Genomic DNA, 12,869 nt, shown 5'->3' with positions numbered 1-12,869 from the left:
GGATGAGGAGGTCCACTCATTAAACGAGAACAAAACATTTCCCCAACACCCTGCCAATAGGCAAGAAAACAGTGGGGGGTAAATGGGTTTACTCCATCAAGAGCGATGTTAGAGGAAGAGACAAATGACAAAGCACGGTTTGGTGGGCCAAGGGTTACAGCCCCAGGTAATGGGAATAGACTATGGGGAGACGTTTTCACCCACAGCAAACCTGACGAGTGTAAGGGTGGTGGTTACAGAAAGCAGCGCAGGAGGACCTGCTCCTACACAAGATGGACGTGAAAACAGCGTATTTGACGCTCACTCGACTCTGATCTTGTGTAATCCCTTCACATCTGTTGTGTGCGGTTCTTTTTCACCCCCCCTCCAGGCAGACCTCTCGAGTCTTGCCCTGTTCTCCCCTCAACCATACCCCCCCACCTCCCGCCCTGGTGTTTCTTGCCCACGCGTCCCCCCCCGGCGCTTCCTCTCTGTCGTGAAACTAGTAATATACTGCAGGATGCATTAAAATGAATTATTCAGCGATGTACAGCACGAGGCTGTAGGAAGCCTTATATACCTAACCACTTGTCCAGACCAGACTTAAGCTTTGTGGTAAGCCAGGTTGATCACAGTGAGTTTTGGGCCTGTGCGTAGTAATGCGGAGAAAGCCTGCAACACGTAGAATTGAAACTGAAGAGGTTTGGTGCAATTATTTTTGGAGTTTGAAATGTGTAACAAGACACAGGGGTTCACATTCATTCTGTATTTTTTTTTTCTGATGGTTTTGTTTTTCTTGTTTAAGATTATAACAACCTGAGAACAAGTGGGGGTGTTGAGATTTGATGGGATATATGTCCTCACTTGTATGTGTTACTGTACTGTTCCATGTGGTGTGCAATGTTGTGCTTGTGCCACAGTGAGGCGCAAGGACAAGGGGTATAGGATGCATGCCTGCCTCCTATAGGCTAATCACAGCTCTTGATTGCCACGTGTGTGTGGAACCAGTTCATTCCAGTGGAGGCTGTCACCGTGAGAGTGATGCGTGCAGCCCTTATAATAAAATATGCCAGGCTTGGCTAAATGGATTACATCTCCGTGTTTTTCTCCGAATGCAACGTTAAGCTGCAGAACTAAGCGCAACTTAACAGGTTATGGGCCCAGGAGTCGTTCGGAAGAAAAGTTTGTCGGTTTCCACCGTGTAGTAGTCGCAACAAACAGCGTGCTAACGGGTTGCTAAGCTAGCAAGGAGAGCAAGCTAGCATCATGGATCAACGAGGAACAAGCAGGTTGCCTCGACTGGCGTTCGACGGAGATGAGACCAAATATGAGATTTGGGAGACCAAAATGTTGGGACATTTCCATTTAATTGGACTAAAACACACGGTCCTGGGAGAACCGAGGACTGAAGCGGAAAGAGCGGCAGACGACAAGAAAAATGCCGACGCGTATGCCGAGATGATTCAACTGTTGGACGACAAGAGCCTCTCATTAGTTATGAGGGANTGTTGAGATTTGATGGGATATATGTCCTCACTTGTATGTGTTACTGTACTGTTCCATGTGGTGTGCAATGTTGTGCTTGTGCCACAGTGAGGCGCAAGGACAAGTCCTTGCGCCTCACTGTGGCACAAGCACAACATTGCACACCACATGGAACAGTACAGTAACACATACAAGTGAGGACATATATCCCATCAAATCTCAACAGTTAGGGTAAGATATTGCGTAAGAAAATGTTTTTTATGAACCACACAGCTTCCGATCTTCCAGGACCCGACCGGACAAAAAGACGTGGTGCAGGCACGAAACATACTACCAATAGAAATACATTGCTTTTAAAATCGTTCTGCGTGACACGAAAAACGGGGAAAATCGTGTTGGTGAACACGAATCAATAATTTTGTGACTACTGTATAACACGAAATGCCGTGAGACTGGGTTGAATCATAACCCTAAGGCTGGCAAAGTGCAGTCCTGTTTCTTCACTCATGTTGCTCAAAATGTTGAGTGTTGAATGTGTCTTGTCTTTATTTAGCCTGTATTGATTTGGTACCTCAAACTATAACTCTGCTAGCTTGCAAGCTAGCTTACAGCGTTGGTTGTATACCCAGTGAGCGCAAACAAGTGTGCAATTTAAAGGAAACTCTATACCCTAGGAAAACTCATTCCCACAAATAAGTAAATAGTTTACAAAGTGTCCTGCATGGGAGTCTACGAATGGAAGTATCACAATTGGATGGCTGTCATAACGGGGCCATTAGCTAGCCAGTTGGAAACATGAAAAGATTACAACACACAGAAGAAAAGTGACTTCATTTTTTGCTAAGAAAGACACGGACTACCCATCACATCTGCTAACTAACAGGTATTGTATTTCTTTTATAATGTGAGGATCATTTTACTTGATTATTCAACTAGTTATTTCCCTACAAATGTAAAAAAAAATTGTGATTTTTACCGTGCAGATGCGTCCAATGCGGGCCCTGTACGGCTCCTCGTCCACTCGGGCTGTCTTGTTGAGCTCACTGAAGAAGAAGTAGATCTCCTCCTTGTACTTCATTGTGGACGGGATAACCGCTGCCCCCGCAAACTGTGGATCTGGAGATGAGATTTCAAATTGCCCATTAAGATATCTGCACTCTGCTCCACTTTATCTTGAGATCTCCCTGAGTCTAGCAATCTTTTTTTCCGCATGATTGCATAACCTTTTTGCGCCAAAATGGCTTCTCTCAGTGGACTTGTTTCTGGTTCACATTAAACTGCTGTGAACAACATGACCTGGAAAAATAACAGTAAATAATCCTGCATGGTGTTTTTCCCCTGGGAATTAAAGTGGGATATCTACACCCACCTTTACGGCAAGCCGATTCAGCTTTTATTCTTTTCTGGAGGATATCAACAAATCTATTCTTACTAGTTTGAATGTTTATTTCTGATATCAAAAATATAATTTTAACTAGTTAGAAGTAAAATTCTTGATATCAGAAATTCAATTGTAACTAGTTGTAATGTGTATTTCTGATATCAGCAATGCGATTTTAACTAGTGATATTTGCATCATTTTTCTCATTCATTTCAATGGGAGTTGGAATATGAACTAGTTCAAATGCCAATTTCTGATTATCAGTAATTCAATTGTTACTAGTTACAATTATATTTGAACTAGTACAAAAATACCAATTTATGATATCGATAATTCAATTTCTCTACTCGAAATGCCAATTGTTGATATCAGAAATTCAATTTGAACTAGTTCAAAATCCTTTTTTTAATATCAGAAATTCAATTGTTACTAGTTGTAAATAAAAATGGAATCATAACTAGTAACAATTGAATTCCTGATATCAAGAATTTGCATTCTAACTAGTTAAAATTCATTTTTTGATATCAGAAATAAACATTATTACAAGTAAGAATTGCATTTTTGATATCAAGAATTTGCATTCTTACTAGTAAGAATTGATTTTTTGATATCCTCCAGAAATGAATAAAAGCTAAATCAGCTTGGCATACACCTTCTCCATATTCATTAGTCTACATGTTGTGTGCGTGACTCTCCTCCTCCTCCTCCTACTCACTCAGCAGCCAAATGTTCTCCGTCTTCAGGAGCTTCTGGGAGCCAAACGTACGTCGAATGGAGCCGGGGTGACCTGCCACAGATGAAATAGCCGAATACAGACTCCCATCTGAGAGAGGAGAGAGGAAGAAGAAAGTGTCGGTTTGAAAAAAGAAAAGGGTACACAGTTCAGAGGGAGAGGATGAGAGATTGAAGTGACACAGGAGGGGGGTTGAGTGAAGCTGGAGGAGAGAAGGATACAGGGAGATAACATTAAACAGAGAGTGAAGACAGACAAAGGGGGGGAGGGGAGGACTTAGACAGAATTAACAAAACAGGGGGGGAGGGAATCAAGAAGGAGAGTAAAAAAGACATCAAGGCAGAAAAGCTGACGAGCGCCATTCTTCAAACCCCACTTAGAGCTCGGTCTCCATAGAAATGAGCATTTGAAACGGTAGCAGCGACATCTTCATTAGGACTTATCGTTGTTAGAACGCTTCGCAACTCCAGACGCTGATCGGATCGTTGCTTCGGAAATCGATTTTGAAGAGCCTCCTTCAGCGCATACTAACCTCTCACTAATTCCTGAATGTCTCCACAAACAGTCCATCTGCATTAGTTAACAGATAAACAAATTGTCCGTCGCTAATAACAAGCTTTGATTAATGGAAAGGATGCTTTTAACTCCTAACATCTCTATTTAGTTAATGAGATTCTGCACAGCTGGATAACACACACGTTCATATAATCACAAGTTCCCTGTGGAGAGGTGCAAGCAAACAAAGGTGTATTTGCGAACCTCGTAAACCAGATTATTTCCACCCATTACAATTGTCTTTTTTATTTAATCCAATTTAGCTGGATTTGTAAAGCATAATATATTTCCTCGAAGATCTTTCATTTGAACAAAAACACAACCTGGAAGTATATCACTTCAAACCTGAACATAATGCTCCTATACAGGGCCGTTTCTAGCTTTTTGGGGGCCCTATGCAAGATACTTTCTGCAAAGCCTTTAAGATGATCTGTGGAGATGCATCAATCTGTTACACTTTAAGAGGAAAACAGGCTAATTTCACGAAAACCAAGCAATTGAAACTTACAAAAAATGATATTAAAAAGGTAAACAATAAGGCTCCTCTACGTCAATAAATGCAAGAGAGTCAGCATTTTCTCAACAATGTATAATTTACATTTTTCATTTTCCTCAGACGTCACTCATTGGGTGACAGCCCAATGATGATTTGGACTTTATTGATCCCCAAAAACACAAGCCACAGCTTTGCTATCATTGCAGTTTAGTTGCGTGTATATCCTACATTTGATTTGTAAGCATAGAATGCTTCACCGAACACAGCAGGGGGCTTGGCTGCTAATTTTAATTCTCCCCAAATATTTTGAGGCTGAACCTGAACTTTCAGCTTGGGGGGGCCCTAGTTGCTGCGGGGGCCCCCCAAGGCCCTTATAGGAAGAAACGGCCCTGCTCCCATACAATAAAACTGGTAAATATTGTGAATCCAAACAAAACTACTTGATGAATTTAAGGGAAAAAAACAAATTGGCAAGATGGACTATGATTACAAACGTCAATGTGATGCATGTAAGAATAAAAACTGGGAAAAAATATGTTTCCTTTATGATGAAATTGAGTATCAATTTGTTGTGTTGGGAACAAACCAATATGTCCCAACACATGAATATGGAGAAATTTCATGTGCTAATGAACATAATGAAACTCTTGTAAAGGACCGAAACAGACAGTAGTTTGTGGATATCTAAATGTGGCCAAATGTTTGGGAAGTAATCTAAACGTGTAGGGCATACAGTATATCGTACATATACGCAGTATGGCACGTACCATTTTAAGTCAAAGTCAACTTTATTGTCAATCTTTCAGCTTGTGTGTACAGACAGAGAGATCGAAATACCGTTTCCCACAATCCCGAATATCAAAATACAAATATGTATAAGATATGTATCCTACACATTCAAATCAATCAAAAGACTCTCCTAACCTTGATCAAAACCACTAGGACTTTAAAGAACATTCTGATAACATGTTCATCTTTTTAACAACCCTACCATCATTCTTTGCTCTTTATCGTCCAGGGTTCTGTAAATCTTGTGTCTAAATCTATTTGTGCAGTGAGTTATATAAGAGCTCAATGTTTAATGTGAATGTTTCCATGTGAAGGCACCACAGCAGATGGCTGACTGTCGCATGTTTTTCACTCGGCGAGGTGTGATCCCCCGGTGGTGTTGGACTTTGATGAATAACATGTACGATATTTTTCTGTTGCACAGGAATTAATTCATTACTCTTTTTAAGGTTTCCCCTTTTCTCTTTTCCTCTAAGAAGAAATCTGAGAGCAGACATTTCACGAGCGCACAGAAACAGCCTGAGTGCGAGGAGGAAATCTGTAAGCAGCAATATATCTGAGTGCAAGCGTACAGTTTGAGCAGAAGCAGAGCAAATCTAAGCGCAAGCAGGCACTATTTGAGTGTGAGGGAAATAAATCAATAAAGTAGGCTCTCAAATTTAAATACCACGCTCTTGAATAAAGATAGGGGATAACCCCCATAAGACAGGGGTGTCCAAACGACGGTGGCACTCAGCAAATTAAAAAAGTATAATGAAATATGACCCACAAATGAAACGTGTGCTTGTCTTATATTGTACTTCTTAACTACAAATGTAAACATATATTACTCAGTAGTATTCATGTGTTAATACGACCACTTTTCAAATAAATTCAGTCAATTAAAGTTGGAAACATTTTCTAACAAATCTTAGTTGATAATAAAAAAGCCCAATGACTTATTTACATAACCAGCTAGAAATAAACCCTTCATATTTCTCCTTATTATAATCAATCTGAGGCTTCTGCCAACACTCACAAGCAGGGGCGCCGTAAGGGGGTGAAAAGTTAGGACGATTCTAAGGGCCCGTGACTGACAGGGGCCCAAACTATTTTAGAACATTAAGAAAAAAATGTAACCAATGTGATATATTTTCATGGAGCCCAAAATCACTGGCGGCGCCCCTGCTCACAAAAATAACTTATAACTGAACTTATGAGGCGATATACCTCTAGTGAGGGGCTCAGCCCTTCGTATATTTCTCTGTATGTGGCTCTCGGTGAAAAAGGTTTGGACCCCCCTGATCTAAGAGCTTTTTAAACTGGGGTTGATAATCCGGGGGATGGTTTTGTTTTATATCTAAATCAAGGGTCGATGGCTAGAGGTTGGTTTTCTGTAAAGATTGTAAAACCCTTTGAGAGGCATTTGGGTTTAATACAATCAAATGTATGCATTTACAGTTAAGGTTTAGACTTGCTTTGTCCAGTTCTCTTAAAAGTTGTATTTTGGTGGCAGTCGCTCAGTCCGCAGGGACTTGGCTTGGGAAGTGAAGGGTCGCTGGATCAAGTCCCAAATGGACCAAACATACGGTATGTGGACTGGTATTTGGAGAGGTGCCGGTTCACCTGTACACTGCTGAGGTGCCCTAACCCCAAGCTGCTCCCTGACGCCTGGCAACCTGCAGCCTCTTCGTTCTGCATCTCTCAGTAAATGCATGCGTTCATGCATATCTGTATTCAGACCGTATCTAGTTCATATGCATGTGTGTATTTGTAATGTGTGTGTGTGTGTGTGTGTGTGTCATCTTATCCTATCTTATTTTCCCAAAGGTTGTTAATACAGTACTTTCTGTTTCCATGGAGGTGAATTGTTGGTAGAAAAGGCTCACACAGTGATAAACGAAGGATCTCGATTCAATCGTGAAGTCAATTTAATCACTTACTCGATAACCTTCGTTTAANTGTGTGTGTGTGTGTGTGTGTGTGTGTGTGTGCGTGCGTGCGTGCGTGCGTGCGTGCGTGTGTGTGTGTGTGTGTGTCATCTTATCCTATCTTATTTTCCCAAAGGTTGTTAATACAGTACTTTCTGTTTCCATGGAGGTGAATTGTTGGTAGAAAAGGGCTCACACAGTGATAAACGAAGGATCTCGATTCAATCGTGAAGTCAATTTAATCACTTACTCGATAACCTTCGTTTAACTGTGGCTCCATTCGTTGTCATATTGATTGAAAGGCTGCTCAGACATATAAAGGGTTTGTAACTTATACATCCTTGACCTGAGTTTAAACCTTTCCTTGTGTGATGAAGTGTATTTAAACACGTTATACACGCTTTATTAATACTAGCTCCAACAATATACACTTAAAACACAACATAGAAATTGACCAATCAGCATGAAGCATTATTTTCAGTAATAGCATCAAATTAAATCTTGTTTAAGGTAACATAAATATGCTTTAGGCCGGTAATACATGGTTTGTTAACACACCCATCTTGTAGAGGATGGGCTCGTTAAAATAGCGTTCTGTGGGTTCCTTTAGATAAGAGCAACCTATTAATTTCCATGTTATGAATAGAGAGATAATAAGAAGTCAGGTTGCTCCAGGGAGGCTGGGACTCTCACGTCTCACTCGGTTGCTCCACACTCAATTGGGCAAAGTTAATATAAACGCAGCTTCGATGCAAAATAAGATATTTAAGAAAGTGACACCTTTCTTGGATGAGAAAAGGTGAGACTTACTAACTGAGACACTGAGGAGAAATGACTGAAGAATTCATTACTTCTAACTTGTATCTTTTAACACTTTGAATGTATTTAACCACAGAGGCTTTCCTTACAGAAACTGAGCCCCACACAGTTTTGGTATCCAATTACAGTTGGTCCGAATATAAACAAGCCAAATTCTGTTTTTAATCTAATGCCGTTTTACATTTTTAAGGTAAAATGTGGCTTTTTATGGCGTCCAATCAGATAACACTCATATGGGTCTTTAGACATCGTTTGTTGCTGCCTCCATCACGTTCATTTTCTAACTTGACTCCAGCGAGCAGAGCCGTATTTTCCTTTCTGAGTTTGTTACCTGCAGGAAAGCTGATGGACTTCTGGGAAGGGTAGGGCGGTGAGATGTCAGAGGCCGACGCGATCTGCCCGTTCCCCTGGACGTCGGTCAGCACCGTCTCATTGACCTGTCGGAGAGGGAAGAGCTGTTTCTGCCTGGAGGAAGTGGGATGGGGGAAATAATCCATACAGAATAGTATCGCGCTACTTTGCGTGGCGATATTGTATCGATACACGGATGCCAAGTATCAATATTTTATTATATACATTTTTTTTTTTAATATAAAGTGTAGCATATCCCTCCGAAAGATGGTGGTATATAAAACAGGAAGTTACGTTAAGACATTGCAATGGAAGTCACAAAAACAATTCCATCTCCTTTTCAGGTTCTAATAACACAAATTGTGTTATTTACATAAACTATTCATATTGCAAATACATTTTTTAACCAGGAAGGGAAGACGGACATGGATATGACCCATGTGATTTGCAATATCGCAATATATCGTATCGCAATACTTAGCATATCGTAGAATCGCAATACTATCGTATCGTGGCTTAAGTATTGCGATAGTATCGTATCGTGGGGAGCCTGGTGATTCCCACCCCTAAGTCTTGCACTTCTTGAGATACATAGAGTCGTCTGAGTCTATATTTTACACTTTGCAATACCATGACCAGACACTTCCATTTTCAAAAGAGAAAACATCCTCCTAGGCAATAAGAAACTCCCGGCCTTCATCTAACCAGCCGAAGAAGTAAAGGAGCAAATGAGTGAATGCTAATTACAATCGATCTTGAGACTCTCTTGAAGGAGCCGCCGTCGAAGCAGCAACCAATACAAAGTGTAATATATGCAAAATAACATACTGTACCCCTTTCAAAATAATTTGTCTGAGAGAAACACTTACCAGCATCCAGCACCTGGGGCTCCCAGCATTTGTTCCACATATAATCATTGTGTCGTTTACTTTCTGAATGACGGTGATGAAATTATCACACTCCAGCTGTGAGAGAAAGAGGCAGCAAACGAGAGGGACAAAGGCAGAACATGAGGCAAAACCAAGAGTGAAAAGGGAGGCGATTAAACAGATTGTGACGGGGGAAAAGAGAACGTGTGGAAGAGTGATTGGAGACAAGTGGCGAGAGAAAACAAGACTGGTAAAACAAACAACAAGAGAGGAAGGTGGAATAGAGGCATAGTGGATCAAAGACCGACTGCAACACAAAACAGATTACGAGAGCGAAAGCGGATTGCTCAGAGAGGGAGAGATTTAAGGAACATTGGAGGTGATCCATGCTCTGAACAATTTTGGCAGACAGCACACAGGAGGCTTAGCCCTGCAGTACAGCACTGCTACACTCCATATGCATCACTTCTTCATTATCGGAAAGAAACGGGCTGCTTTCTCTACGGTATTACTGGATGGAGGACGGAAATGAATATTAAATAAAACCTTAAGGGCTGAATTCAAATGTGCATGGGCTCTCATGTTGAGCCATGTTTGTTGTAACTTGTCTTTTAACAAAAAAAAAAAAAACTCTTGCCGCATAAATTCTGATAAAATCGTGGATAAGTAAACAAGATGGAGGAAGGAAATCTTGAGGTCCAAAAAGCAGGGCCAGAGCTTGTGTAAGTGTGTAGGTGGATGTGTAGGTGTGTGTGTAGGTGGGTGTGTAAGTGTGTGTAGGTGGATGTGTGTGTAGGTGGATGTGTAGGTGTGTGTGTAGGTGGGTGTGTAAGTGTGTGTAGGTGGATGTGTGTGTAGGTGGATGTGTAGGCGAGTGGGTGAGCTGTGTAATTTAGACTTTTTTCTTTCTGTTCTTTTGTAAAAAGACTTTAGAGTTTGGGCATGTTTACAAAAGGTTCGTACTTGTCCAATGCACACATGTAGGACTTAAGTGCTATCATTTGTTATCGAACATGTTTAATGTTCAAAAAGCTCTTTATTTTTTTCAAACTGCGCATACTGTGAACTTTGGGATTTTAGCCTTCGCAGACCATTTACATGCACAATAACCTATAAAAAGCACGATAAGGATCCGTGTTATGCGGACGATTAAGCTGTTGCAGACTTACCTCACTTGGACTAATGCCTAATATGAACTTTCAAAGCTGGCCCCAAAATGTATTAATTTTTCATGTTTTGTAGTTTTACTCTACTGCTTGGTAAATGTCTCTCAGCACTGACAACAAACATGTTCATTGGAATATCAGCCAAGTGTCCCGAGGAAAAACATGCATATTTAATTATTTCGTCCTGATGTATGTCCGACGTGCAGCACTGGTGCAGGACGCAGCTTCACAGAGCGGGGCAGCAAGTAAGGAAACTGAGTTGGGGTTGGTGTGCACGCTCGTAAACCCTAAATCTTTCTCTAACCTTAAACATGTTGGAATGGACCTAAACATACTTCTAACCTAATCCAGGGTTTCACAGACAAATATATGAATGTATAACTATTTCCAGTTGACACAAAGATAAGGATTTTGTGTGTATGTTTGGGAGTATATAATGTTTGATTTGATTAGATTTATTTTGAATGTGTAAAACAATAATACAAAAATGTAACATGATAATTATTATGCAATACAAAATTATTCGGTGTCAAATTGATATACAAAAATATGACTGATTCTTAATTGTATTTAAACAAATGATCTACTTAATTACACATCAGAAAAGGGGTGGGAAGAACACTTATTTAATCCCACCCCTTCTCCCAAAAACCAAATTACTAACATGAATATACATTTATTTTCTATATTTTTTTCTTAAAGAAATACATTTGTTATTGAAAAATGTAAGAAAAAAACAAAAACAGATGAATAGACAACAGATAAGTAAACAAACAAATAAGTTGTCTACTTGTTTTTTTGGCCGATGGGCAATCAATGATACTGCGTGTTGACTGTGACCATCATGGAACCAATTGACATGTATGTATGTATGTATGTATGTATGTATGTATGTATGTATGTATGTATGTATGTATGTATGTATGTATGTATGTATGTATATGTATGTATGTATGTATGTATGTATGTATATGTATGTATATGTATGTATATATTAGGCACCAATCCCTTGCAGGTGCACGACCCTCTTGGCTATGAAAACGCTGAAAGAGTAATTTTCCTTTGAGCTTTAAAATAATGACAGAGAATGTAATCATATCAGATGTATCCCATCGAAAGTAATACATTAGGCTAAGTAGGGACTGGAACATGAATTATCTTTGTATCTATTGAGCGAATGCAGAATGTTTGCCTTGAGAATAAATGGAACTTGATCGTGTTGTAATTGCAATCATGAAAATGAGTGTGGAGATTATTAATTATTGAAAATTATCTTGGTCTTCAAGAATCTTTAAATACTAAGACATCTGCTTTTCTTGCCAGGCATTTCTTTGTGTCTTATTACAAGCAGCAAATCAGTCAGCATTGCACCAAGGCCTCTTGAGGTTATTACTAACCCTCGGAGCATTTCGCATTAGGAGTAGCTTCCCCACGCTATTAGATATATTTCAGGTTGAATATTGTATAAGTCTCTGGATATTTGCTCAGTCTCTCTATGGAACCTCTTTAAATTATGCACTGCAATTATTAACAGCTCACTCATCTGTTTGTTTGTTTTGAGGTGAAGCTGTCTCCTGTGCAATGTGATCCCGTCTGTATAAATTAACATTATTTATACATTTGTCTTTATTGCATCTGCTTGTTGGAATTATTTGCTTTTATTATATATCCTCGCAAAAAAAAATAGAATCTTAATAGCTGAATTAAACTTGGGAAATCAAACCTCACTGATGTGCGAGTGCAGATGATGATGATGATGATGGGGATGATGAAGATGATGATGAGGAGGGGGAGAGTGCTTTGCAGGGGTGATGGAGGTGCTGACTGTGAGGATGAGTTGCTACCTCGAGTGGTGCAGCCTTTGCCTTGCAGGTATCAATTGCAGTCTGGTCAGATGCCGCTGGGATCTGTGGGAGGAAGGGATGTTTAGTTAGTGCCAAGTTCTTTCACACTGCCTTGTATCAGCAAGAAAACTGCGACCTTACTGCAACTGCTACAACGCAATGTTCACGGTAAAGATCTGCTGTCGTAGATCGATAAAAGCTCTGTTATATACATTCATTTGCCATCAACCTGACCTCCTGTGCTTTACATATGCTCCTTTTCAGGTTAATATCAGTATGTAGTGTCTCTACTTTAAAGAGTCCTCTCCTGCTGATGTTCAGGTGTATATCAGTATGTAGTGTCTCTACTGGGAAATGTCTCCATGCTTTAATGTTCAAAAAGCTCTTTATTTTTCTCAAAACTACTCTTTTCACCCTCTGTCTGAAACCAGAGCCCAGTCTGCTCTGATTGGTTAGCTGGCCGGCTCTGTTGTGATTGGTTAACCACTTAGA

At 40.1% G+C, this 12,869-nt stretch overlaps 1 protein-coding gene across 1 annotated transcript in view; it reads right to left on the bottom strand.

The window, feature by feature from the left end:
* Nucleotides 1-582: 582 nt before the first annotated feature.
* The window catches only part of LOC104947096 (semaphorin-7A), a 24,213-nt gene continuing 11,926 nt past the window's right edge, over nucleotides 583-12,869 (bottom strand). The window contains exons 3-8 of the mRNA XM_010773055.1: nucleotides 12,378-12,440; nucleotides 9,368-9,463; nucleotides 8,479-8,584; nucleotides 3,561-3,668; nucleotides 2,441-2,580; nucleotides 583-651 (exon numbers count right to left, since the gene is read on the bottom strand). Coding sequence (XP_010771357.1) covers nucleotides 583-651; nucleotides 2,441-2,580; nucleotides 3,561-3,668; nucleotides 8,479-8,584; nucleotides 9,368-9,463; nucleotides 12,378-12,440 — 582 coding nt within the window. The remainder of the gene's footprint in view (nucleotides 652-2,440; nucleotides 2,581-3,560; nucleotides 3,669-8,478; nucleotides 8,585-9,367; nucleotides 9,464-12,377; nucleotides 12,441-12,869) is intronic.

The sequence above is a fragment of the Notothenia coriiceps genome, unplaced genomic scaffold, assembly GCF_000735185.1.
Source record: "Notothenia coriiceps isolate Sejong01 unplaced genomic scaffold, NC01 NC01_scaffold00011854, whole genome shotgun sequence".
NCBI classification, from domain to species: Eukaryota; Metazoa; Chordata; class Actinopteri; order Perciformes; family Nototheniidae; genus Notothenia; species Notothenia coriiceps.
This window is presented reverse-complemented; position numbering and strand designations above follow the sequence as displayed.